Source organism: Diadema setosum, chromosome 13 (genome assembly GCF_964275005.1).
Source record: "Diadema setosum chromosome 13, eeDiaSeto1, whole genome shotgun sequence".
NCBI classification, from domain to species: domain Eukaryota; kingdom Metazoa; phylum Echinodermata; class Echinoidea; order Diadematoida; family Diadematidae; genus Diadema; species Diadema setosum.
Window position 1 is genome coordinate 24907952 of NC_092697.1, and position 27177 is coordinate 24935128.

The 27177-nt window shown below is 40.6% G+C and overlaps 2 protein-coding genes and 1 long non-coding RNA gene across 3 annotated transcripts in view; 1 reads left to right on the forward strand and 2 right to left on the reverse strand.

Annotated features, from left to right (window-relative positions):
- Positions 1–816, reverse strand: part of LOC140236836 (uncharacterized) — a 2443-nt gene extending 1627 nt beyond the window's left edge. The window contains exon 1 of the long non-coding RNA XR_011901798.1: positions 589–816. This is a non-coding gene — a long non-coding RNA (uncharacterized lncRNA). The remainder of the gene's footprint in view (positions 1–588) is intronic.
- A 10-nt stretch (positions 817–826) lies between these two features.
- Positions 827–11122, reverse strand: LOC140236507 (uncharacterized). The gene is made up of 9 exons (XM_072316429.1): positions 11052–11122; positions 8304–8525; positions 7680–7864; positions 6785–7466; positions 5661–5763; positions 4295–5107; positions 3240–3332; positions 2094–2257; positions 827–1179 (listed from the first exon to the last, which is right to left on the reverse strand). Exons 2-9 carry the CDS (start codon positions 8472–8474, stop codon positions 1087–1089), a joined length of 2304 nt encoding a protein of 767 aa, XP_072172530.1. The 5' UTR covers positions 8475–8525; positions 11052–11122; the 3' UTR covers positions 827–1086.
- Positions 11123–11539: 417 nt separating this feature from the next.
- LOC140236971 (HAUS augmin-like complex subunit 3) lies at positions 11540–26846 on the forward strand. The gene is made up of 14 exons (XM_072316916.1): positions 11540–11576; positions 14180–14387; positions 14934–15047; positions 15874–15957; positions 16862–16973; positions 17473–17652; positions 18768–18910; positions 20481–20609; positions 21427–21610; positions 22099–22251; positions 22508–22604; positions 24178–24325; positions 25014–25191; positions 25963–26846. Exons 2-14 carry the CDS (start codon positions 14209–14211, stop codon positions 26089–26091), a joined length of 1830 nt encoding a protein of 609 aa, XP_072173017.1. The 5' UTR covers positions 11540–11576; positions 14180–14208; the 3' UTR covers positions 26092–26846.
- The last annotated feature ends 331 nt before the right edge of the window (positions 26847–27177 follow it).

Here is a 27177-nt window from a genome sequence, read left to right on the forward strand (position 1 = left end):
CATTTTCCTATGAATTAGGAAACAATAAAATGAGAAACCCTCCCCCTCCCCCAACCCATTTGAATAAAAACTTGATCAAACTGGCAGTTTTTTCTTGAGGAAAACATGTGAATCAGTTGAGAATTTGTTGCTTTTCACACACAAGACCAATGAAAATCAACTTCAATACAAAGAGTTCAATTGCCAGTGACTTTTATAGTCTGACCCCCTCCCCCTTTGTATTTAAGCAGTCTTCTTCTTGAAAGTATATTTCCAATTGAAGTTCTCTTTGGATATATTTCACACACAAAAATCACATGAACAGAATGGCAAATGTTCCAGCAAAATCAGACCTTCACTACGAAATTTATGAATTAAAATTTCACAATAAATTTGATAAGACTAAATGGGATACATTAACTTACTTAAACTGCAAATCTTGAATGGAATGGATAAAGACTTCAATGACCAAGGCCCGTAGATGTGAAGCTGCAAAAGTAGGCAATAACTAGAATTTATGACACACATGGAGGGAATGGCGAAAGTTTTGGTGGACAGGATGGAATGCAACACTTCTCTGTCTTGTGGCCATTTGGCTGCTTCACTCACCATGTCATAGGTACAGCATGCACTTGGCAAGAATGTGCATCAGTCTTGATGTTCATCCACAGGAGATTGATCACACAAGATGAAAGAGGATTTCGACTAGATTGGCGCACTCACTTAAAGGCAGACAGTTTGAACAGTCCCTCCACTACATGTCAGTGAAGGCATACTGTATGTACGCCGTATATTTTGTGGGGCTTTTACCTTGCGAATTTCGCAACTCAGGTGCTATTCGCAAATTTTAAAGCGCATAAAAATATCATCTCTGATCCTGACATGAATGCAATATGCACACATACATTTGTCCGTCCATTGCTGTGCAGCACAATTCAACCACTCACAAAATGAACGAAAGTCCCGATTCAAGAAATATCTGACTTGCTCGACATATGGCGTATATATTAGTTCATTTTTATTTTACATCGCCATGCTACACTTGAGTTGCTGAGATCTCAAACATGGCAAGAAAGAGTCCCCACAGAGCATGCTGCTTGACACTGCTTAAAGTGACTCCACATTCATGTCGACTTCCTGGAGAGCTGCCCCAGTCTCTTCCTCACGTCTCCTTCTCCTCTTCTTCTGTCTCTTGATAAACTGTGAAGGAAGAAAGGAGCATACACTCAGCATTCATGCAGACACACTTAATATGTGACACATTGTCCCTGGGGTGTAACAAGACCTTATATCTCTAAAATCTCTTTCAGGAGAGCAAAATATCTTTTTTACTTTTGCAATGTTTTTGCAAAATATAATCAATGCTGCCATTAAATAGTGTAGAAATATATCGCTTTGCAAAACTCAAATCGATATTTTTGATATTCAAAATTGAGCCAGATGGTTTTTCAGATATATGCCAATTGAGATACAAGATCCTGTCAACCCAGCGATGATAACTCTCATCCACCTGTAGTATATGATCATCCTATTTCACTATGTTCTGTTACATCCTTTTCATTTGCTAGTTTGGTAAACGGGTGTGTGTACACAACACTGCACACTGGCACTGGTCCGACGGTCCCTGACTAGTAATAATCACCATTGGACCAGCAACTTTTTCAGGAATGGTCCAGTAAAAAGTGGAAAACAAGGGAACCTATTGGTCCAACCTGACTGTCAGACCAGTAGAAAAAATGGGTTAGTGTGCAGCTGTGGTGTACAAAATTAGGAGATCAGTTCTGCTGTTGGCACAAAGTCATAGACACAATTAAAAAAAAAGTACCATGCCGGAAAATTGTTAACATCGACTAGTTTTGAACCTGGTGAGGAAAAAAAAAATTGATAGGAAATTGATAGGAAAGACCTAATTATGTCAACTATTGATATCTGTTTTGTTTTACATGCACTCTTTAAGCATAAACTATATAGAAGAGAACGAGAGAGAACACACGATTTCAGTTATTAGTGTGACAACATTTAGAAACACATAGTGAAGAGAGGTGAAAACACCCTTTTCACACCCACACACACACACACACACACACACACACTTCAGTTGGACAGGCACTCACTAATTTTGTCTCCTCCAGTGTGGTGTATGCATAGTTCTCCTCCAGAGACTCCAGAAAGGCCTGGTGCTGTCGAAGTGTGTTTGTGATGGCCAACCTGGTCTGTTGCACCTGTTTCAGCAGACTGGCGTGATAGTCTAAGGCACTCGGGTCAAAGGAGGTCAGAGCTGGAAGAGGCAATCAAAGATACATCATGTCAGATAAAGAAATTATAGGTGGAATCACCCGACCCCCAATGTGACATTTATTGCTTTATTTATCAGTATTGCAAGGAGAATCAATATCGATATATTCTTAGCAGTCGACATTCTGTTATTCATCCTACACTATATCTACTCTCCAAATACAAAGATTGTACATATTTGGCCGCCTTCTGGGGGGCATTTCATGAAGGAACTTGTCGGATAAAATATCTGACAAGTCAATTATATCCGACAAGTTTTGAGAAATTATTTAGTCTGATTGGCTGATTTCTCTGAACTTGTCGGATATAATTGAATTGTCGGACATTTCATCCGAAGAGTTCCTTCATGAAATGCCCCCCTGATAAGACTTCACCTCTCACACTCAATATGCATTTTATCATGCATATGATTTTAGTATGGTGCATTTCAGATCATGTGCTGCTCACACAATTAAAAAAACAAAACAAAACAAAACAAAACACCTTACATCATGTGTCTTGCAGCATCTTGTATTTGTCATATTTGTGAAATTAGCAATACATCATACCATTGCCTCCTGCAAAACAAATGTTATCTTAAACGCCCCGAGCTAGGAAATTGCTGCCTTGGCTGTTTTAAAAGAGATGATGCCATATTTTCATTCTCTTAAAATGGTCCTGCAAATCTAACTTTGCAACACATTACACTTTCAAAATTTACGGCACATACATCTAGATACGCATATGTGCATAAATGTTTTACAATTAGTGTATAAGTGACATGTAAAAATGGGCCACACAAGCTGTTCAATGAAAAAAAAAAAAATGTCAAATGTATGACACTGTAAACCAATCTCTCACTCTGCATTACATTTCAAGATGAATTGGCTACATTATGTCAAACTAACAGATTTAACACAGACAATTCTATACAGCAAAGAGGAAATCAGTGATCTTTGACTATGACTATCACAAGCTGTACTTACTTTCTAAGACCTTTGGGTCCACAGAGTGTGACATGGTGTCATGCAGGTTTGCACTTAACATCTTGAAGTATCCTGGGGTCTGGAAGTCATAATCTTTGAGGAGAAAAACACATCAACATCAACACCATGGGGTCTTATCATCATTCACACAAATAACCTAGAAAGTGGTTTTATTTTGTAGTTATTACATTTTGAGGAGAAAAAAAGGAGACCTACCAGACATACTGTATACAGTAGTACAACAGCGGTCTGATTTCACACCATACAGTACATCCTTCCATCGTTGAAAAAAAAAAATACTTTTTTCAAATGTTTGTTTCCAAGAGTTTTTTTCTGGCCAATAAAAGTTTTCTGTTACCACCTGCCATGTAAGATGCTCTGCCTTCCAAAAGCGTGTCTCTGAAACAGCTATGATCAAATCTTATCATATCTTGGATGAGATATTGTGATATTATATAGAAAATTCTGCATTATGTACAAACTGAAAGATTTAAACCACAGCAAAACACTGGATCCAAAACTTTTCAAACAGATTTTCACCTACTGTAAAGATCGTGTGGAAGTTTTGGTGGTGTTGAAATTTTCACGCATTTCGCGCAACCAGAAACTGGCACGAAAATAAAAGCACATGAATATGTTTTCTGCCCATATGTTCCAGTAGTAGATGTCTTGTTTCCACAGAATTAAAAACATGCGAAACTCATCTTGCCCGGCCATGCGCAAAAATTTAGTCGTGTGAAAATATCCACTTTTACAGTCAGCCAGGACATGAATGTCACATGTTTGTGGGCATGATGTCAGTGCTGACACATTAGAATACAAGTATTTCTCTTACAATATGATGTCAGTGCTGACACATTAGACTACAAGTATTTCTCTTACAATATGATGTCCTCAGCAGTACCAATGAAAGGGCTCACTCTCTGTAAAAATTAAGTGTCACAACAACCACTAAGTGTATGCACACATCTCCAAGAAGAGCAACATAAAGCTGTAGTCAGAGCTTCAGGTTGCATAACATTCAAGATGAATATAAATCCATGGTTGCCACTTACCCTTCAGCCAGTGGCTCTGCATTGAGTGTAGAGAGCTGGACGTCTGGACGGCTGCGTCCTGCCCGGCTTTTCTCCTGGAACGACTCCTGCGATGCCTATGAGCTGATCTAGATGAAACGGAGGTAGTTTTGTGACTGAACTCGCTGTGGGAAGTTGAGAAATCACTGGTGATGGTCTTTTCCTCCGAGTCTGTCCCTTGAGAGGCGCTGTCAAAGTCCTCTGAGTAGTCGCCAGACTTGGACTTGGACTTGGATTTGCCAGAAGAGATGCTGCTCACGCTGCGAGAAGTATCAGGGGTCCTTGACCTGGTTCTGGAATTTGTGCTACTTGCCCTGGACCTGCTGGAGTGGCTACGACTGCTTCTGCTGCTGCGCAATCTTGAAGAAGCACTGGAGTGCGACCTGGTCGAATGCCGTGAACTCGAAGCCTCGGAGAAATCTGGGGTGTAGGAATCCGCCACTGATTTGTCCTCAACTTCTGGGATGGATGACGCAATGGACATCGCTAGTGATGTTTCTTCCGCCAGGATGGGCTTTGGTGAGGGGGACGGTCTCATGACTGGACTGACAGTTCTCTCACTGACACTCTCAAAGTCATCTTGGTAGCTGTCGACCACCGGCGTGTCGTTCCGCTGATCTCGAGGGGGAGATGGACTCCTGATCTCCTCAAACTGGAGGAGGTCATCGACCGTCTGGAGCCCAGAGAAGGTTGGTCCCAGACTGACCTCTTCTGCAATGGAGGTGTCCCCCTCAGAGTGGACACTGGACAGGTCAAGGGCAGCTGGCTCCAAATCCTCAATGGTCATTGCTTGCACTAGAGGGAAAAAGCAAAAAGTCAAAGGTCTAGCAGTTTATCAAGGGGTCCCATGAAATAAATCAATGAATCAATGGCATCTTCTAGATGAACATGTACACAGGTTATTAAATGGGTAGTGTAAGTCGAGTGCAGTAATGGTTTCTTTTGCTTTCTTTTTCTCCGCTTACACAAACTGGACAAATATTGCTGAAATTCAAACAATCGGATGAAAAATATTTCATATAAGTACTAAAGAACTTACAAACGTTCAAAAAGGAAGCTCAATTTCAGCAACATGATATCTCATTAACGCTCCTAGTTAGACAAGAAAGCCTAGTCCAAGCAAAGGTTAAGGGTTGGACAATGCTCATGACTAAAACATCTACTCTTTTACCCTGCTCCAGTCCACTAAGAATTTGTTCTGGCTGAGATCAAAGGGGGCTTGGGTAAACCAATAAGAGGTCTAATGTTCCATCCTGAGGAAGTCATATGCTTTGAATGTAGAATAAGACTGCTGCCATCTTGTTTGGCTGCAAGGAAAGGCACAGACCTAGTGACATAAAAGTTTTACCTTTTGGTTCAGGAGATGCAGCAGGAGTAACAATCTCACTCTGATCATCGGAAAGCTCCACTGCAGGTTTGTAGGGGGTCACGGCTCGTTTTTTGACTTCCTTCTGTTGTAAATCAGTGGTGAATTACACAAGACAGTGTTATGAATTGCTACTTTTAATATGCCGAGTTGTACAGGCTTGTGCCAATAAAGTATTTGCTCTAAATATATTCACATCCTCTTCATTAAGCCAAATGGCTTACGTGCACATTGTTTGCTAACGTTGAAACTGTACAAATTCTAGTGCACTTGATACATCCATGGCAGTGTCCATTTATGCATATTAGACACAAAATCAAAAGTGGGTGTACCTGAGTGCAAACACAAGCCTAGAGCAAAATATGATGCACTTTTGTACATATAAATGTCAATGAAACAGTTTTCAAATTTCAACTTTCATTGTAATGTACAATTATTCCTATTTGAGAGACAGTACCAAATGGATTAGTAGAAATCCCCATGGCAGTCTATTTTGGAACCATATATGAGATTGTAGGAACCTCTTAGGCACTCATTACCACTTACTGTAACTAGACAGTTGCACAGTTGGTGGCAAGTTTTTTTGTCCCTGGTGCTCACTTTAGTTTTTAAGCAAGAAAATTTGCTACATCATTAGGATTGTGTCTTCTAGAGTATTCTGTCTGCAAAATTGGGAGAGAAGTATTTACATAAGCTGACAATGGGCCAGACTATGGATGCAATTCAATGTACAGAATGCAAGCGGCAATTTTCACAAGTTTTGCTTTTGTTTCTTTTTGCACCCTGTTCAAAGCAGGTATGCATAATCTTGTTACTCTGCTGCACTGAAGAACACACAAGTACATTACTAGTATGTTACAACTAAAAGCATGACTAATCTGATTCATAAGATCTTAGCCATTTCAGGGGCATAAATGAAAAGAATGAAAAATATAAATACATAAATAGGGGGAATACATAATTAGGGAGAAAGAAAATACAAAGGACAAACTTTTAAAACCAGGAAAATGAGTAAGAGGAAGAAGAATTCATCTATGGTACATGTTCATCATTACAGAAGTTCACATCACATCTATAAATCTTATCATCTCAAGTCGTGTATATACCTTTACAGGAGTGACCACTGGTTCGGGGGAGGAGGCTTGCGAGATTCCTCCAATCAGCTCTGCCATGTCCTCTTCATCTGTATCCAGCTGAGCCATGATCCTATCATAGACACCACCCTTCTTCTTTCCCGCCTTCCCAACTGCATTTGGGGTTGATGTCTGAAATGGTTCTTGCTTCTCCACCAGCGAATCCAGCGTCTTTGTTCGACGAGGCTTTGCCGCCTCAAGCACCTCCATAGAATCCCGTGCATGGAGGCTCCTCGTTGGGTAGTCATCATCACTCTCTTCGCCCGCACTGCTGGGTTTGGCTTCCGGCTTGGGTTTACTTGCACTGGCGTCTCTTCCTGGCCCCTTGCTGGCGGACTTCTTCAGAAATCGATTCCCATCCCCCATCTCTGGTGCATCGTCTACCACGAGGCCAGATGCCACACGGGATGGTCCAGCCCCTGCCTTCTGCTTGGACGCTGGACCTGCAAGGTCCGTGTCCGATGAGTCACTGTCCAGAGGAGCTGTCATGCCCTTTGACCTGGCAGTAATCTTGGCACTGAGTTTGGAGGCCCGCTGGAGGGCGCTAGATGTGAAGCTTGAAGATGGTCTCTTGGCAACGCTACTGGCCTGGTGGTGTGCTAGCGTTGAGCTCTTCTGTGAGCCCTGCAGCGAGGATTGGCTCTTTGACACAGAGCTTACATGTAGAATACAAAACAAGAAAATGTGCTAGAAATGAGTTTCTTATTTTCAACAGTAACCTAAATGGGGACGGTGTTTGTTGAATTGCTTCCTGGTTAATATTTTGTTCTTTAACTAAAAAAACAGCTTCTGTATCAAACATACAACCTGATCCACATTAATTCATAAACAGATTGAAGTTAAGCACAAGGTTACTGATTCTACAGACCTAGTTGATGACTTCTTCAGGAATTTACTGAACTGCTGACTGGAAGAGGCTGGTTGACTGGGTGCATGGGACCCTTTGTCATCAGACAGACTGAGATCACTCAGACCAGAGCTGACATCATCTGCTGCCATGCTGGCAGGCTTCCTCATTCCAGACGTCTTCTTTGACAGCTGAGATAAGTAGGCCTGGAAGAGAGAATTTCAATAAAGATTTGAGACAACTGTATTGATGTAGGGCATAGGGACACAGGCTGTCTTTGTAATTGAGAAATATAGAATAAGATGGCTCACATTAAAAAAAAAAAAAGTGCACAGAATAATGGTTAGAAATACATGTAACTGTATTCAAATGGTTGAGTAGAGGTATATCAGTTATGTTTTGCCATTTTTGTCAAATAATTTTCACTTGTTTCAAATTTAACCAACATTAGCCTTTAGGCAGTTACAGTAGTGTCACTAGACTTGTATCTCATGCCGAGCTACAAAATATTTCCCACTCAATTGTGTGACATCAACTGAAGCTGTGACACAAAAGCCAGCATGGAACCACTCAGCTTGTACACTTTCACAGAAGTCCTCAGCACGTTTGAACTCTTGCAGTGATTAATACACTCTAGATACTCACTGCGACATCGTCTTCATCATCATCTTTGGTGGCTGAATGCTTCTGGGAGGTCAACGAGCTGCTTTTGCTCTCCAGGCCGAAGCTCTGGCCACGCAAGTGGCCTCTTGCCTTCTGGAGCAGGGCAGCTGCCCCACTGGCAACAGAGGAGGCGCTGCTCCTTGATCGATTCATGTTTGTTGCAACTATCCCTTTCTCTGCAGCACTGAAGCAGCTATTTCAGGCCTAGCAAAGCTGTCAAAATAAAAAGAAAAAAAATCTGCACATACAAAAAAATGAACCTGTTGGCAACATTACACATTAAATGAGAGGTTGACACAAAGGAACTATCAGCAAAGTAACCTTACAATTGTAATTTCAGTTTCAGACTGTGTAGGCAACATGAGCTGTGAAGCTCATGAAGAGTGAGTTGTTTTGGGAAATGACAAAAAATATGACATTAAATGCTGACCAAAATTGTTAAAATTTAGCTAGGCGAGTGATTGGAAGTATCTTATTCAGTATTTCCTGTGATTTTCATGCAATTTGGTTTTCTGTAAATTTATCTAGAACTTTATGGAGACAAAAGTACATTAACGGATAGAGTCTACATCACTGTTGACTATTCTAATCAAATCTTTTTGGCTGCTCTAAATTTCCTTGTCCATCCATGCAATACCACCACGCTCCTGTGTTAAACATAATTCCAGACAGTAATTTTCAGCAGTGAGCTAAAAAGCCAGGTGAAAATCATGGATTTTTGTATAGAGTCTACCCATATTCAAGCAGATTTATATTGGGTAAAGACAAAGTCAATGTACATCTGGAATATGAATATTGTGGGTATGTGGGTCACAACCACTGACGACTGGGTGTGGGCCACTCTTCTTTTCTCCCTCGCTCAGGAGACACTAATTAAAATTTAGGCAAAATTTCATGTATTGGTTTGGGACATATAAAGAACTTGATCCTGCTGCTACAAGTACAGTGTACCTTTGGCACATTGCAACAAAACATACTACCAAAAGTAAACCTCATAATGCCGTATGAAACTGCATCACATTTACATGATGATCACGCATAGCATATAGTGAAAGGTCTGTCTAGACATATCTATACTAGTAATAGTATAGGCTAGTATCAGTATCCTATCGTCATACACGTGATCGTTTTTTAGTCTGTTTTTCTACTAACCTATTCTAGAGTAAAGTAGGGTGGCACATCCTATAACCGGACGCTTTTCTTTGTGGCTTTGAATTCCGTACTCATAGAATGAAATTTCGGCTAAAAATAACACCACTTATTCACAGACTCATGGAAATTACGAATTCAGCCAACTTATGTCAATTCTCCGTTCCAGTTTTTAGAAAATATGCTTCAAACATACCCCTCTAAAAATAGTGGTTTTTTGCGCAGTGCAAAATCACATTGTATTACCGGATGTGATTTTCGTAATCGAATAATCGAGGTCTTTCGCACCTAATCCTTGCACCAGAATCACAATTCATCCCACAAATCACCGTACACATTCTCATCGAGCGGATGACAAACAAAAAATCTGCAAATGAGGCTCAAATTTCGTATTTTACGGGAAAATGTCTGTCTTGACCATTTCGAACAGTTCAAGCAATAAAACCTTGTGAGAAATCGACAACTGGTTAGACTACGTGCTTTGTCTATGGGAGCTGCACGCGCGGGTGATGAGTTGCGGGCCCCTTTAGTGCACAAACTGTTTTCGCATCGTTCGCGTTTGAGGACGATAGCTACAAATTTCCGATATAGATCAGTGAACTTTTGTTTTGGTTCCATTGAAATCTTCAGCACTTTTCCTGTATATTAGTGGGATTTCATAGAATTTCAGTCGTGAAATGTGATTCAAACATGCATAAATATTAACTATGAAGAGGTGCAGGTCACTCGATCAACTATAAATTGGAGGTAAAATGTGATTTTTTTTTCGTGTTTTTACATTTTTATGTGGCGTTTTTTGCGATTTCGGCCCACACAAAGTTCTGTGAGGCTAATCTATGAAGTCTCGCGCGTACAGAATGTCATTCGTACGCAAAAATGTATGTGTCCGGTAATACCACCATGCGTCCGGTAAATTTATATACCATGCTCAGATGCTTGCCCCTAGGCCTACCGTTTACCACGAGCACATACTTTAATCATACACAGTAAATTACACTGTCACAGTACACAGCACTTGCACAGTTGCTGGCATTTAATCTCCTGTCCATAAATAAAGGTATGTTTGTAAAATTTGTGAACATTTTGAACTTGGGCACATGCACAACCACGCGACAACACTCAACAGAAAGGGCTTGTAGTTGTACAAACTTTGTTGATAATAGTATAAACTTAGTAACAATAGTAGACATAGATAGTCTACAGTAACTGTTTTAGAAAGGCGTATCAAATTTACAAAAATTATAGAAATCTAACTAAGCTAAGCTGCATGCATGCTCGTGATGCTAAACACCATGACCACTGTAAATACACATAGGGTAACTATACACAGCCCAGCCGCTGCGCTGTGAGAAACTGCTTCTCACAGGGGACACAGCGCGCGTCTCTGGTCGGGCTACACATAGCGATACGGCCACTTACGAGAATATGAGCATGTGGGACTGTGTTACTCCGAATAAGTTACATTCTGTAATTGACTACAAAAACTGACCAACACAAACTTGAAACAACAGCTTGTTAGCACTGATACACTCGAAGCACTTGTATAACATATATTCTAACATTTCGCTCGGGGTACGTTACCATTACCACATTTCCACTGTCGATGTCTCAACCATGAAAATACCACAACATAAACAACGAACAGAGCAACGCGCAACGGTAAAAAAAACGTACAATTCACGTCGCAAGATGGCGCTGTATAGTTTACTACTGCAGTGCCGTACGGCACTGTACTACTGTCCCTCGTTCGTTCGTTGCGTTGTCCCCACGCACCCACCGTAGTTCGGTGGTTTCGCGGCGCGGTGGCATGGCCAGCGGCCGCCCGCCGCGCCGGTGCGGTGTGGATCTCAGTTGTACACTACCGTACCGGGTACTGTGTAGCGCGCGTAACTTGAATCGGTTCTCCAGCAGTTGGACATGTTGTGATTTATGCATGCATGAAATGTCATTTCGTACTTCATTGCTTCATATCATGAGAGAGACGATGCGGTATAACTAACGTTAGTACCGTAATTGTTATGAATTGGAGGTCTGATATTACTTCTTTTCTGGCTAGCCGACAAGATCTGAGACCGCAAAAGGTGGAACCGATTTTCTAGATACGGGGTAACTATACACAGCGGCCATACACAGCCCAGTCGCCGTTACTGTATTCGCACAGCGTCTGGTCGGGCTAACCCCCATAAAAATAGACGACGGTAAAGTTGCAGGAACATCGGTTAAATTAATTCAGCCTGTGTATAATAACTAGTAATACAATGTACCCTGTAACGTTAGATAACTTAAATTTTACTTGGAGTTTAGGCCTACTTGGAATTTGAATTTACTTGGAGTTTTTGTAGTAACGTGAGTAGGCCTAGGGCACGGCTAGGCCTATGTGAATTAATGTGATTTGCGTGTGTTGTGACAGTTGAACTTACTGGCTGGTGACTAGTGATAAGTGACCGAATACCGGGGGCTGACCGAATACCGGGGGCTGACCGAATACTGGTGCCTTTATCCTACCAGTATTTTTCATAATATGTTACTTTTGCCGGGTAGATAAGTGTCTACGTAGCAGTTTGTGGGCCTACTACAGTCTTAACATTGATTTTAGGGTTACTGCATACTGGTTTACTAAGGGCACCAGTATTCGGTCGGCCCCCGGTATTCGGTCACTTATTACTACCTAACGACACGTTAGTCACCACCATAATCGCGCTACGTACGGTATGTACAGCGGCGACTGGGTGTATAGTTACCACCCAGTAAGTTCAACTGTCACAACACACGCAAATGACATTAATTCACATACTTGCACACTCATTCACAACAGGAAACTCCCTTAGCCCCCTCCAAAAATCCATCCAAAATCCCAAATTTTACCGTCAAAAGTGCAGAATCGGCACTACTTTCCAAAAGCGCGCGCGGGTACGGGTCGCCGAAAAAGCGCTAAAAATCGAGAAATACGCCGTTCTCTTGCGGGATTTTTCGCTTATCGCAAGCTTGGAGTGTAATATATCCTCAAAAACGCAAAAGAAAAACAAAATTTCCGTACGTGCCGATACATTGTCCCAAGCAATGTACAAGGGTTGAATGCAAGTGCCGAGGCCCCAGGATTCGGTCACTAACGGTCGCCGATGCAATTTTGCGCCAACAAGGTAGCGCGCGCGCATTTTTCAGACCGGCCTTGAACACACATTGACTTTGAACGCGTGACCGAATACTGGTGCCGGTGATCGTATACTGGGGAATTTTCAAGGTGAAATCTTTCGGGATTTTGTGCAATTCTGTGAGATATTTAACAAAATGAAAGTTGAGATTAAAGAAATTTGATATATTTCACATACATTGCTGTAGATATGATGCATGTATGTATTAATTTAGTTTGAAAAATATTGCAAAAAAGCTTAAGTGACCGAATACTGGGGATGTTACCCTAGATTTAAAATTCCAAATTTACACTAAACTCTCTCCACTATATCCAGGAAATCAGTGCGACAATAAGAAGGCACCATGAAACATGCACATGATTGCCAATAAGCATGATATAAGGCATACCACGGTAGCCCGACCAGACGCTGTTAGTATGCTGTGTCGCTACTTACACTTACACAGTTACACTCTTAATGTTATTGTAAGTGTTACAGCGACTGGGCTGTAATAAGGCAGTTCCATTGCCATTATTGCCAAGCATTGGGGCAAATGTCACGTAGGCCTACACGAAATTGTCGGAGATATCAATCGCAAATTATAAACTTGAGAAACAGTAGACCTTTCCTATACATCTACAGGTAGAGTTCTATAATATATAGGCTACTTATAGGCCTAGGCCTGTAAAGTCAGCTCTAGATCTAGGCCCGCCAAATAAACACTACTTAAATTTATGAACAACGCGCAACGATAAACTATCTCCTATTTCTATCTCGAGTAAACTCTCTCTACCGGATGGTTCTGGAACTGTTCTTCAGTGTTCAGCTCTGGTTCCTTCTCAGAATATGCAGAAAGCTCAATGACAATAGGGGGTTTCACACGTACAGCTGTACACCAATTAGTGGGATACAAATCTCGAGATTTGCATCGCGATCGTAATCTCGAGATTTTTGCACGTGTGGACACAAAAAACCTGACAATTAGCGCGATCAGCGATGCTAAACCCAAGAAATCTTGCTCTTATTTCTGAATAAGCGTGCTAATTTGCCCAGCTGGTACGTGTGAACAGTCGGGTTTAGAAACTTAAGTTTTTAATATCACATCATTCAATGTGCACTTCACAACAGCGAGGCCTCTGTGAAGAGGTCCTTCACCTCTTTTGCACAATACAAAGACAGCGCGCGAACCACACCACTTAAGACGCGCAAAAAACAATGGGCCAAGAGAAGTGCAGGCAGTGAAGCGCGCTGTGTTACCCAGTTTGCAGGTTTGGCTGTTATCTCGATCGGCAATTTTTAGCGGGTTATTTCTCTGTACGTGTGAACAGTTGCAGAAAACTCAAGATTCCGAGCGTGATCGCTAACCTGTTAATTTGGAGCGCAATCGTCATCCTGCTATTTTGTACGTGTGAATGCGGCTAAAATCTCATTTGCGTTTGATAGTGTAAAAAAGTGATTTGAATTTACTATCCATGTCACAGATGAGAGGTTTATGTAGAGTATGTATTTGTAAATGTATCCAAATCTAAACAGTTTTTCCAGCTATAAACCATATTTCCTGTTTTTCTCTCTCAACAGTTCCACAATTGGTAATGTGATTAGCAGTCATGAGTTGGGGCTGGAGTTTCGTCGAGACCCTGAAGAGGCTGAAATACCCGAAGGCACACGAGCTCCAGCATGAGGGCTTTGACTGGATGTTTGAGAATGATGCTGTGGCGCCATTCCTGGACTGGTTTGTTGACAACGTTGGATCAGCCAATGTTCTGTCCAGTCAAGAGCTTGATGAGTATGCACCACTTCAGTGAATTCTTGATTTTTATTTCACTTTGTTTCTGTGTTAAGCTGAGGAAAGAGAAGGATATGTGTTTCCAAAAGGATCTCCAGAGCTTTTTGTTGGTGTTGAATAAAGCAGTAGTCGGCTATTAGTATTAGTGCACTGCATCAGATGATCCAAATTTTGTAACGTTGAAACTAAATGGATCATCTCTTATTCAAGTACTGCCATCATGTGTCAACTCACAAAATAATACTGGAATAGATCTAGATCTAATGGAGAACAAAGACCAAGGGGGAAAAAAAAGATATCCTTAAAAATCTGGAGAACTTGAAGGAACATTTTGGTTCACCATACATTATTGTTAGTTTGCATTGTCTTACATCAGATTTTTTTTTCTTTTGTTGTTGTTTTTCTTACCTTTCAAAGAAGCAAGTCAGCAAAGTAAACTGTTTCTAGCTTCTTCTTTTTTTTTGACTAACAAGGCAAATTCTTCTACCCCAGTGAAGCTTCAGTTTGCTACCATGTTTGTGAAATGTGGAATGTTTCCTTTTGAAGGTTTCATACCCTGGAGAAATCAGGTGATGGGGTCTTGGAAGGAGAAAAGCTTGAAGAAGCTCTGAAAATCTCAGCCACAGAAGAAGAGGAAGACCTATCTGAAGACAAACTGAAGTAAGATATCTGTTTACATCAAATGTAAATTGCCCCAAAGAGCAACCTATGTGTAAAAAAACTAGTTACTGTTAATGCACAAATTTTCGCAGTGCATTAATTTTCACACATTTCACGCGAATATATTTTTGAGCTGCTCGAGGCAAAAAATTAATCACACGAAAATAATGGACGTTTACAGTACACTATGCTAGAGCACCATATCATCGAATGGTTTGAGGTGCAGTCAAAACTTGAATGAGAAATGAGAAGTAGTTATTGATTGTTTGTACAGTCATGTTTTGGTCATCTAAAGATTTTTAATAGTATTGTAGTCGTGCTACTGTGATGTACTTTAATTTTAGGAGTAATTGTTTGCATGTGAAATTTCTCAAATTTCATGTTGATATTTCTCAAAATAAAGCTTTTCAAGATACCACCTAAATGTACACAGGAATGTGCAAAAAAAAAAAAATATGTCAGTATGTTCTGTTTATACAGAATGTGTATTTCTTGACTACTAGTTAGTTTTGAAAAAAAAAAAAAAAAAAGTGATGTTGATTGATCCGAAGATCAGGGCCCCATTTCATAAAAGATGTTAGGATGGCAGCTCTAGCTGGAATGGCAACTTCGAATAGCAACAGCCAATCAGGAAGCTGGATTCTTGTCATTACTATGACAATTGCCATTCTAGCAAGAGTTGCTATCATGTCAACTTTCTATGAAATGGGGCCCAGATGTAGTATCTCCTATGTCATGTCATCCATGATGTAAGAACATGTGAAGTTACAAATCTGTGATTTGGGATGCTACATAATTACATGAATCTGTGTCCACGTTACTACAGGGATGACATAGCAGCACTGGAGGAGGATATGCAGCGAGCTCAGAGGAGCAGGAAGAGACTGCTCCAGCTCCGGGATAAACTAAGGTACAGTATTAACCCAAGTTTAGAAATCATGGCAACAATTATGTACATACTCTCAGTTGCTAAAGTTATTGACTACTTATTGAGTGCAACAATGGTGAAGACTGGCTTCTCATTTCTTACATGTAAGTGCATTTACCAACATTCATATTGGTGCAGAATTTTCTTTTTTCTTTGCTACCAGCAGAGTGATACTATGAAATTATTATGAATATTGTACCAGGGATAACATGTTGATTTGCCTCGTAATGACTAAGTTTAGCTTCCTCAAGTGGGTAGTTTTGGAACTGCCTTTGAATCATTTGGGATAATGACTGCGATTGGAGAAAGTATTTCTAAGGGTGAGCACACTGAATGTCAGAAGCAAAGGCAGTTTTGATATTTTGTTGGGTTCTTTTTTTTTTTTTTGGGGGGGGGGGGGGGAGGGGAGGACCAGCCAAGGGATGTGATGTGTATATTGATTTGTGGTATGTGTCAGTGATGGTAGATTGGGGGATACTTTGCAATATGCTCCATGTGGTGCTCCCACAAAGGACTGATGGTATTCATTTCAGAAGGTGCCCCTGAAAGAATCCCAATATATCCCTTTTCAGGATAATCAGGTGTGGTGTACTACAAAACATCAGCAGTTCGGCAAAGAGACATATTCTGTCCAACAACTTTATTTTAGTCATTACTGCACTTTGTTTGCCGATTGTTCCGCAAGCTGGAGTGCTTTCTTTGCCAATTGGCACAGATGCCTGAAAATTAATTGTCAGTGAATGGAGATTACCTAATCATCCTAGTCCCTACTGTCATCCTGGCCTCCTTGGGAGACTGTTCCTATCCTGGGCACTTCAAGGGTTAAGTCTGCCTCATAGTCCGTAGAATTTACAGTGTGCTCTGATGCCTGTGTTTGCCTTGACAGTCTGCATCACACAGCGCTGACCCACAAGCTGACCAAACTGACACCAGTGGAGTCTCAGACCAGCGGTCAGTACAAGGCTGACCTGGAGAACGGTCAGACGGACAACACCCAGGTCTGTAAACTCTCAAACTGGTTTGGTAACTCAGCAAACTGAATCTGTATGGTAGATGCAGACTTTCAATTGAAGTGTAAGAGACATCAGCAATAAAGATGGAAAGTAAATAAAATGGGGGAGAAATTGGTCATTTATCAGAATGCAACACTAATTTAAAAGAAGATGAAATTTTGTATTCCATGATAATGTAATTTTGTTGTTTTGTTTTGTTTTTCTCCCTATTCTGGATGACAAAGGCACTCATGATAGATAGAGCATGGTGTATCAATTAATTTGATAATAACTGTGATAGGAAGTTTGGAATGTTGATTTATGTCAGGGTTGCTTTGTTCTTTACTCTGACAAAAATGTGATAATTTTATGATTCAAATCATTTTTTTTTTCAATCATTTTACTGCAAGGTCGTCTGAGTCCGGCTTATCATACACTTTCACAGTTTGCATTTTGCTGAACCTCAGAGTAATGGCAGCTGTTTTGATATTTTCCGTTGAGATAGGTCAATGCGTCTTTAGACGAACTCAACTCCACCGTCGGCCAGCTTGTCTCCCTCTATGGTGGCAGCGGCGACTCGCCCAACGCACCGTTCCTGTCCCAGCTGCCTTTGCAGACTGTCCATCAGGCCGAAGAGGGTTTCACTCAGACTCTGAAGCAGTTCACCAAAAGGCAGTTCTTTGAAGTAGGTTTGCTCTCTTCTCTTACTCTATACGGCATGTATTTAGCAAGTCTAATTTTTCATGAATCGGGTCTTCCTGACAATTTGGCGAGTGGTTTGAGTACAGTAATGAAAGGAGAAGTGTATATGTGTACTTTGCATTCATGTCGAGATCAGAGCAAATGATTTTGCTTGTTGTTAAATTCGCATGTAGCACCCAATTCGCGAAACTTGCAAAATAAAAGCCAAGCGATATATATGGCATATACAGTTCATCTATGAGACATTCACTGTTTGTAGCATATATGTAACCCCTCATCACAAATGGAGTTTTAGTTTAGGGCAGATTATGCGTGAGCAAATTCTATGTTGTAAGATGGTGTATTATTTATATTCACTTTCCTAACCCATCTAAATTATGGGGAAAAGGTACACACTCTGAAAAAGTGTTTACTGAGATTTGTCAGCAGCTGCTAGAGACTGTTGGCTGCTAAGACATGTTTTACTGTGTATTCTGTTATATCAGCTGTGGTAGGAAAGGCCTTCTTATCACAGTCATCTTAAACATGAAGTACAGTATCTACTGAAAGCCTCACTTGCACATCACCATTGATTCAACCTCCATTTAAAAGAAGAAAAAAAAAAAGATATTGCAACTGATTAACAAATTGCCCTACATTGATGTAAATAAGCACTGAATTGATCAGTGTTTTAGTAGTAGTCATGATAAAAAATCATGGGCGTACATACTCGAGCAGGATTCAAACCCACGACCTCCTGATCACCGGACAGGCTTCATCTCCACTAGACCACCGAGCTTTCGCCCGACAGCAAGTGTTGGTTCTAATCCTTGGTTAACTGCCTGTCCAGTGATCAGGAGGTCGCGGGTTCGAATCCTGCTCAAGTATGTACGCCCATGATTTTTTATCATGACTACTACTAAAACACTGATCAATTCAGTGCTTATTTATGTGGATGTAGGGCAATTTGTTAATCAGTTGCAATGAAAACATCTCGACGGAAGAATTTCATGAATTTGAAAAAAAGATATGATGTCGCCACAATTACAAGCATTGAAATGTTTGATGCATTTGTGATTGTGTGTGTGTGTGTGTGTGGTTGTGTGTGTGTGTTTATAGGGCATTGCCGAGTTGGCGGGCCATAATGAGGAGTCAAGGTATCAACTGCTTGAGGTCAGTGACCCCAGGAGCCTGCTCATCCGAGGAGAGAAGTCTCACGTGACGGAGGCAGACTGTCACGAGCTGGCCAGACTCAAGGCTCTGTGAGTTCAACGCACTTTACCATTTTTCTCACGCTCCTGTGTGTCAGGATCACACACTTTGCTGGAATTGCACGATGGCAGCAATTTTTGTGTACTTATAGTATCAGTGAATAGAAAAAAAAAAATCAAACTTTGGTAAGACAGCCTGTATCGCATGTAGAGGAGATATTACATTGGGAGATATTACATCAGGACTACACACTTTGCTGAAACTACAAGATGGCACAAATGGGGTCGTAAATAGAAAAAAAAAATCAAACTTTGATAAGACAGCCTGTATCGCATGTAAAGGATTGATTACATTGGGAGATATTACATCAGGACTACACACTTTGCTGAAACTGCAAGATGGCACAAATGGGGTCGTAAATAGAAAAAAAAAAGAAAATCAAAATTTGATAAGACAGCCTGTATCGCATGTAAAGGAGATATTACATTGAAAGATATTACATCAGGACAGCAATTTTGGGTACTTATAGTATCAGTGAATAGAAAAAAAAAAATCAAACTTTGATAAGACAGCCTGTGTAGCATGTAAAGGAGATATTACATTGGGAGATATTACATCAGGACTACACACTTTGCTGAAACTGCAGGATGGCAGCAATTTTGGGTACTTGTGGTTTCAGTGAATAGGAAAAAAAAAATCAAACTTTGGTGAGACAGCCTGTATCACATGTAAAAGAGACATTACATTGGTAAACTTCACTGAGACTGATGGTGAAAACAAGGAAGCGCAAAAGGCCTGCCCATTAAAATGTGAAGGGGGTATGGCAATATCATGGTCAGCTTTCCCAATTATTCATGCCTTTATGTGACTATAGTTCAAGCATTTCTTCATGATTTAAGTCTTTTAAACCTGATGTTAAAATATAAGAGCATATGTGACCCGCTACAACAAAAGGATCCTAAAGTCGCTGACGGGCGAGCCAAGCATGGCCCAGAAAAATGCTATTTTCAGGCCTTTCCTTTGATCATTTAGCTTCGAAATTTCGGCAGATGATAGAAGATACATTAGACTACAAAATTATGTAAAAACAGAAATCTGAACGTTTTGACAGATTTTGGTGATCCGACTTCAAACTCGATTTTCTCGGCTCACCCGTCAGCGACTTAAGGATCCTTTTGTTGTAGCGGGTAACATATTATTCTCAACAACAAAAAAACACACAAAAAAACCCTACTTTGACTCGGTCTGCAGTTTGGAATTCAAAGTATGAACATGTTGTTGTTGTTTTTTTATTATTACTTCAATTTTACAATAAAAAAAACTCAAAATTCACTTTACCGTGATCATCAATGCTCATGTTTCCTTTGATGGTTTTGTCTGTACTCATTTTTTGGTGGAAAAGAAGAATATAGTACATAATGTCAGAATCCAGTTTCACCAATCACAAATCACCAGTTCTCCAGTGTATGATGAGAGCTCAAACTATGACCATTTGTATTGTGAGTACACCTTCATGAAATACTTACCTGAGAGCCTCACCTATCAATCAGCATGTGTTTGTTGATGACCTTGTGTCCTTCAATGACAGCTAATAGGTGTGACTGTGGTTTCCCCACCCAGGTATCCGGCTAGTCAGCGGAGCTACATGAAAGCTGTGCTGGAGGAGAGCCGCATCGCTGCAGCCCACCGGCTGGCTGAGAAGCGACTGCACTCAGTTCAGACCTACTCCACTGATGTCCAGAACCTCAGGTTGGTTGGGAGTGAATTACGATAAATGTCCATATTTTCATGCGATTAATTTTTCATGCTGAGTGGCTCAAAAACATATTAGCAGGTTCTTGAATTCGTACTGCACCATTGTCAACCCATTCAAAATGAGCAGAGAAAATCTGGAAGATATTTTCACAGGTTTTTGAATTTGTGCTAACCAAAAGTAGTCCAAAATGCGCAAAAATTAATGCACCGCAAAGTTTGTGCATTTACTGTAAGGATTTTTAGAATATGCTCATCCATTCAATATGTGTTTGTCCAAGTTAAGTGATAAAGGAACCAAAGAAACAAAAGGCTTTTTTTCTTTTCTTTGTTTAATGTGTCAATATTGCACTGTATTTAGAATGTTGTTTGTCATCAGAATTGAGTAATGTCAAGACTAGACAACAGTTTTTAGAAATGCTCGAGAAAAAAAAATACTTGGCTTTTCACAGCTTTACGTAAAGAAAACAAAGAAATGTTTGACTACATTTATGGGAATTTTGATAAGACTCTGTGTGTTGTTTTGATTTGCTTCCTGCACCTGCTGAGATGAAGTGTGGGTCATTGACCAATTTAAAAGATAAAATGAAAGTCAGTTGATGGAAAAGCTGCAGTCAGTTGTTGTCAAGTTCTTGTGGTAGTTATATTGTGAGATCATCTTAAATTTACAAACAAAACTTTAGAATTGCTTGACTTTCAAAGTTCACAGTGCTGTGAAATATGATTACCTTTCACAACCTGATGAAAAGAAAGAAATCTATTTTTGAACTTGATTGGTTTGATTTTCATTTCATATTTCAAATTCTCATCATAGTGAGAGACTGGGGCAGTGTGAGCGTGAAAAGAATTCAGCCATGAACAGTGCCCTCAACATCTGGGAGCACGAGATTCCCCAGCTCTTGGAGGTCAATGCGGCATTGCAGACCACACACATACTGTCTGGGGACTATGACCTGAAGATAGCCAGACAGGACTACTTTACGTCCAAGCAAGATAAGGTAGGCATGAACGCAATTAGTTGACATTTCCTTCACAAAACAAAAAACCTATTACCGTCTATGGGAGGTGCAACCCATTTATGCTCCCATCTGTTTTATGTACATGCCAGATCCAAAACAAGTGGATTTTATGATTTCAGTTAATTTCTACCACGCAGTATACAACAGAATTGCAAAGTATGTACTATTTCAAAATGCATTTTAACAAAGTAGTAACAGAATAGTACGATGAGAGTATAAATAGGCAAGCAAGAAATGCTTAAAAAATCCGAAAAAGATACACTTCACTGAATGAATCCTTCCAACTCTTTAGATGACATATAATACCTCTAGTGTCATTGCTGTGACTAAATGCTGCCAAGTAATGGCAGTCAGAGTATATTTCTGTGTAGTCTTATCTCATTGATTTTACTGAGTGGCACTGCCCTGTAGAAAGCTAGACTGGCACAATTTAAGGTGCGGTGTATGTATGTTCCTCCTGTCATCAGTTGATAGAATGGCTGACAGTGCAGCGAGCTCGCAAGGAGTTTTTGGACATGTCTTACGAGGTGGAGGGACACCACCACAGGAACACACACAGGCTGATGACAGCAGCAGAGAAACTCCTGGACCAGAGTCTAACCTCCCATCAGAAAAGCATGGTATGTCATATTTTGTGCCTTTGGTTTTTCAAAGCCATGCCGTGATGTGCACATATTTTGAAGATTTGATTTCCTTTTCCATCTTGATCATATATAAATTTTACCCTACCAAAGAGAGAGAGAGCTGTGAAAGATATTCTGTTTCTATTTCCACAATGTGTATGTACATAGTTTCATCAGAATATTGGAAAGGAATTTCAAAACTACATTTTCTGAATGATGTACATGCTCTTTTTTGTCCTTTCTTTTTTTTAAGGCTTTTCTGTCAGATCCTGACCTGACGTCCACAAAGAATGCTCGCAGTACGGTGGACAGCAGAGACGCAATGGTCAACAGACTTCACAGCATACTTGGTAAGGGAAAAGGTTATGACAACTTAGCCAAACTAGAAAAGCACTCGGAGAGCACAGACCTCCTCCAAGCCAGCAACTCATTTTCAACCCAGACAGGCATGCAATTTCCCAAAATAGAAGCCTTTTGTTTGCATCTTTGCTATGCCTTGCCAGAGCAGAGCACGCGCTCTAGTGCGCGTATGTTAACCTCTTGTACGCGCAGCTTGAACCCTACATTCATTGACCGTATATGCCAAAAGATGAAAAAAATTCTCCAAAAATCCATAAAAATTCCCGGATCACTACCAAAATTGAATGAGGTGTTGCTTGTGTTAATATTGACTTTTTATGCAAGTTTCATCTTAATCCGTACACAACTTTTCTTAGTTATTTTGCAAACGGACAAACCAACGCTGATGATCACTTAACCTCCTCCTTCCTTGTCAGAGGTAAAGGACCTAATACTTCAAAGTTCAGTTTCTAATTTATTCCATGTGGCATTTCTGTATAGACAACCATAATGACCCATAAAGACCATGAATGCAAAGGATGTCACCCATACCAGGAAATTATCTTTTCCTGTAATAGGAAAGCAGCAAATGTAGTAACAAAAAAAAACCCAAAACAAAACAAAATGCTGAAAACTGCTTATCAAATACATGTAGTGGCCAGCCAATGGCATATTAATAGAGTCAAAAGGGGCCTGAGCTTTCGGTCCTCATAGAATCTTCATCAGAGGCAAGGTGACAAACATGGAGGGAAAGCATGTAGTCATAATACAATATATGGACTACACACAACAAGCACAGTCTGAGGTGGGTTTATAGGGACACAGAACAATGAAAACAAAAGGAGTGGGTTTACAGAAGTGAAAGACATTGAGCCCAACAGGTTTCAAATAGGAAGGGGGATTAAAAGCAAGGGGGTGAACAGACAAAAGGCAGTTGAGGCCAGTGATGATCCCATGGATCATGGGGGGGGGGGGGGGGGGGAGGGGGGGGGGCGGCAACCTGTGAAGGATGGAGATGAATAAGCAGGCAACATCAAACAAGAAGGGGTAGGAACGACACAAGAGTAAAGAGTAGGTTAAAAGTGAAAAAGCAACAGCATGAGTGAAGGGGTGGGGGGGGGGGGGGTGAACCAGCGGCGACCCCCAAACCTGGTGTACAAAGATGAGGCAAAAAATGAAAGTGAGCACCAACCAACAAATGCAAAGTACATTTGCAGCAAAATGAACACACAGCAAAATAAAAGAAAGCAGCAAAATAAAAACACAAGATGAATGGAAAATTGTGCAAATAAGACCCATGCTGTACAGTTCACTCAAGTGTCAGTAAAGGATACAGGGAGACCCCATTGTAATGAGCATGGATACAAAGAGATTGTGCAAATGGGCGGGATTTTATTGGTAAACCTCATAATTTTCCTTATTCATTCATTCACTGTATTTTGTCGAAGAAAGCAAAATTCATGTGGTCCCAACTACCTTGTTATAACAGGGTTCGAATGCATTATGGACGCAGATTAAATCTGTGCCATGGTAAGAGTTAAACTTTTTAAGCATTTGGTTCTCCCTTCCCCCTCCACCCTCCAGCCAACTCTGGTGCTTCTGATGAGAAGCAGCTGTTCCTCACATACTCCCGTCTCCTTGACGACAGCAGGCAGTTCATGGAGAGGCTGGTGTCACTGAGGGAGAGCCTCGGTCGCATGTCGGACAATCAGGAGGGCAAGCTGGCCGCCTTGTGAGTAGTTCTAGCAGCTGATAAATTGAATCTTTGTTTTTCATGAAAAAACATATTGCAAATCTTGAAGCTCGTTCTGCAATAGCACTTAATGAATTATAATATTTAAGATTTTAAGTCAATAACAGTCATTAAATAAGTTAGGGAGGAAATTGCAAAATTGAGTATTGCAGTCCGCATTGTAGAAAGGATATTCCAGACATGAATGTCTATGTGACACTGATATGCTCCATCCTGCAGTGGAAGTAAAAGCATTTAGTCATAAACCTGGTTCATTCGATTTTGTTCCCTTTGAACACTTACTCATTGTGCATGAGATTTGTCTCTGCGAATTTGATGAGGTTACTTTAATGAGGGTCAGTAATGTAAATGTTTCAAGTGTGTTGCAGGCACAATTCCCCTTCATTCTATGATGCAATGTGAAACAGAACAGATCATCTTAAAGTTTTTTGGGGGATGGGGGGAAAACATGCTCTGTGATAACTACAGTCAACCTTGTCTAGGTCTTCATTGCACAAATAGAAAAATTGGCAGCTGGTAAAAAAAACCAAAAACTGACCCTTAATGGATATAAACATGTCTTTAATTTCAATGTGTAAATTGAAATTCAATTAAGGTGATGAATTTTCTCCATTCCCTTTGGACTTAGGCGAGGTTTACTGTAGTTGTTTTGTTGTTGTTATTGCAGGGAGCAAAACCTGAGAAAATGTGAGAGCTTAGTGTATGCAGGTTCAACAACCAAGGACGGACAACCTGTGCTGACACCCCCCACTATCCTGGATGGAATCACCCAGCTAGATAGAACTCTTGAAGACCTGACACAGCATATGTTGGACCTGATGGGGGAGTACAACAACAAGTTGAAGGTGAGGGACAGATCTTAAGTAATGTTCCCTCCATATCAAGGTTTCCATTTATCAGTGCTTGCTTAGATATGAACAATCATGTTTTTACTCATGGGGATGACAAGAGCTCACATACCTGAAAAGTCTTTATTTTTCAGAGCAGTGAAAAACTCTTTTTATTTTTGTAATGTTTTTGTAAAATAACATCAGTGCTGACATTAAATAATGCAGAAGCATTGTTTTGGATTACATATTATTATAGTTGTTATATTTTAAAACTCAAATCAGTATTTTTGATATTCAAGATTAAGTTAGGAGGTATTTTTGATTTTTGATGTGTGCTAATTGAGATGCAAGGACTTGTCAGCCCAGGGACTTTATTCTTTATCATTTTTAGGGGAGGGGGTGGTTGTTGATTTGCAAGTGATGTTCAGTGATTTGATTGTGGTATGTGTGCATACATCTACCCCCTTCTGACTCAACAAAATCTTCCTGATCAGGAGTACTTGGTGCACTGTGTGGTGTACTCATTTGTGCCTGACCCGAAAGTTTAAGCCATTGAAACAGAACAGTTGTAAAGCTAGACATCACCCACTCACACAATCCAACTCAGTTTTATGTTAACAGTCTCTCTTGAATGTTCTTTCACTGCAACATAAGAAAGAACATCCAGGCACTGTCCATGATATTGCTCATTAGAGCTCTGTGCCTCATCATGTCGTTTTTGTCAGATGACCTTTTTGTGCTCATGTGCAGAATGTAAAATTCTCCAAACTGGCTTATTCTCCCTAGGTCCTGAAGAGTGATAGCCTCCTATCCAGGCAGAGACAGCTGTATGTGCACTTCCTCACCGAGCCGGCTCAGCTCCGTCGAGAGCTCCAGGCCCTCTCCCAACAGCTGGAGGCACTGAGCATAGCGTAGAGCTGGCAGTGGGCACTGTGACATCTAACCACAGTATCTTCATGGGAACATGATTACATCCAGAATGAATTACCAAAGTGTATGAGCTTGTATGAAATTTTCATTGATTCCCACCAAGGAGATTGCCAGTTTGTATCTGTGAGAGACATGTCAGTGGCGGATCCAGAGGGGGCGCAAGCGGCGCACGCCCCCTTTATTTTTCATTAAAAACGAGAAATAAAAAAGAAAAAAAGGAAATGAAACCCGGAAGTGGCACCCCCCCCCCCCCCCTTTACAGAATTCCTGGATCCCCCCTGCATGTACACAAAAAGCAGTGACGAGACTTTTCCCCACACAGGAAGATGCTTTCCATAGAGGCGGAGAACAAAAACAAAAGATTGTGATGTAGCTTGTAAAGCATGGTAGCATGGAAATTATTGTAACAATTATGAAATTGTTAACTCGAGCTGAAGCAGACGTAGGATTACAATTCAAGCTTATTCCAAGACAAAAAAAAAAATTGAAGCTTTCGTTTAAATTGCATTTGTAGTGAAAAGTTGTGGCTGAGCAAGTGAACGTGGCTAGCGCCAAAGTTAGACGTTGTGTCATTTACCCGGTACTAATCTACTCTGATAAAAGCATGGTAATTAATTAGTTTTCTTTTTGCCCACATGTTTCATATGTCTGTGAAAGTCATATAGTGTATAATTATCACTTGCAAGCAGAGATTGTCCACTGCAAATCGTCGGTTGAGAACGATAAGGGCGTTGAGTTGCCACTAAACCCATAGGCCCGAATTCATGAAGGTGGTACAAATGAAACCATGGTTTAAACCATGGACAAAAACCATGGAGCGCCAAGTGTCGCATGAAATATTTCGTTACGAAATCAGTCATTTCGTCGATGAAATGATTTTTTGTAACGAAATGACAACAATTTGTAACTAAATGGACATTTCATCCACGAAATCATAATTTTGTTAACGAAACGGTCATTTTGTCGACAAAATGACCAATTTCGTAACGAAATATTCCATGCGACACTTGGCGCTCCGTGGTTTTTGTCCATGGTTTAAACCATGGTTTCATTTGTACCACCTTCGTGAAT

Excerpts from the sequence above, each read along its gene's own strand:
- LOC140236507 (XM_072316429.1), bottom strand. The coding sequence starts at position 8,474 with ATGAATCGATCAAGGAGCAGCGCCTCCTCTGTTGCCAGTGGGGCAGCT. Across the intron at positions 5,108-5,660 it reads TGCATCTCCTGAACCAAAAG|TGCAAGCAATGACCATTGAG; the intron begins GTAAAACTTTTA and ends TTTTCCCTCTAG. Across the intron at positions 2,258-3,239 it reads GGACCCAAAGGTCTTAGAAA|CTCTGACCTCCTTTGACCCG; the intron begins GTAAGTACAGCT and ends TGCCTCTTCCAG.
- LOC140236971 (XM_072316916.1), top strand. The coding sequence starts at position 14,209 with ATGAGTTGGGGCTGGAGTTTCGTCGAGACCCTGAAGAGGCTGAAATAC. Across the intron at positions 15,958-16,861 it reads CAGCTCCGGGATAAACTAAG|TCTGCATCACACAGCGCTGA; the intron begins GTACAGTATTAA and ends TTGCCTTGACAG. Across the intron at positions 22,252-22,507 it reads CCTCCCATCAGAAAAGCATG|GCTTTTCTGTCAGATCCTGA; the intron begins GTATGTCATATT and ends CTTTTTTTTAAG.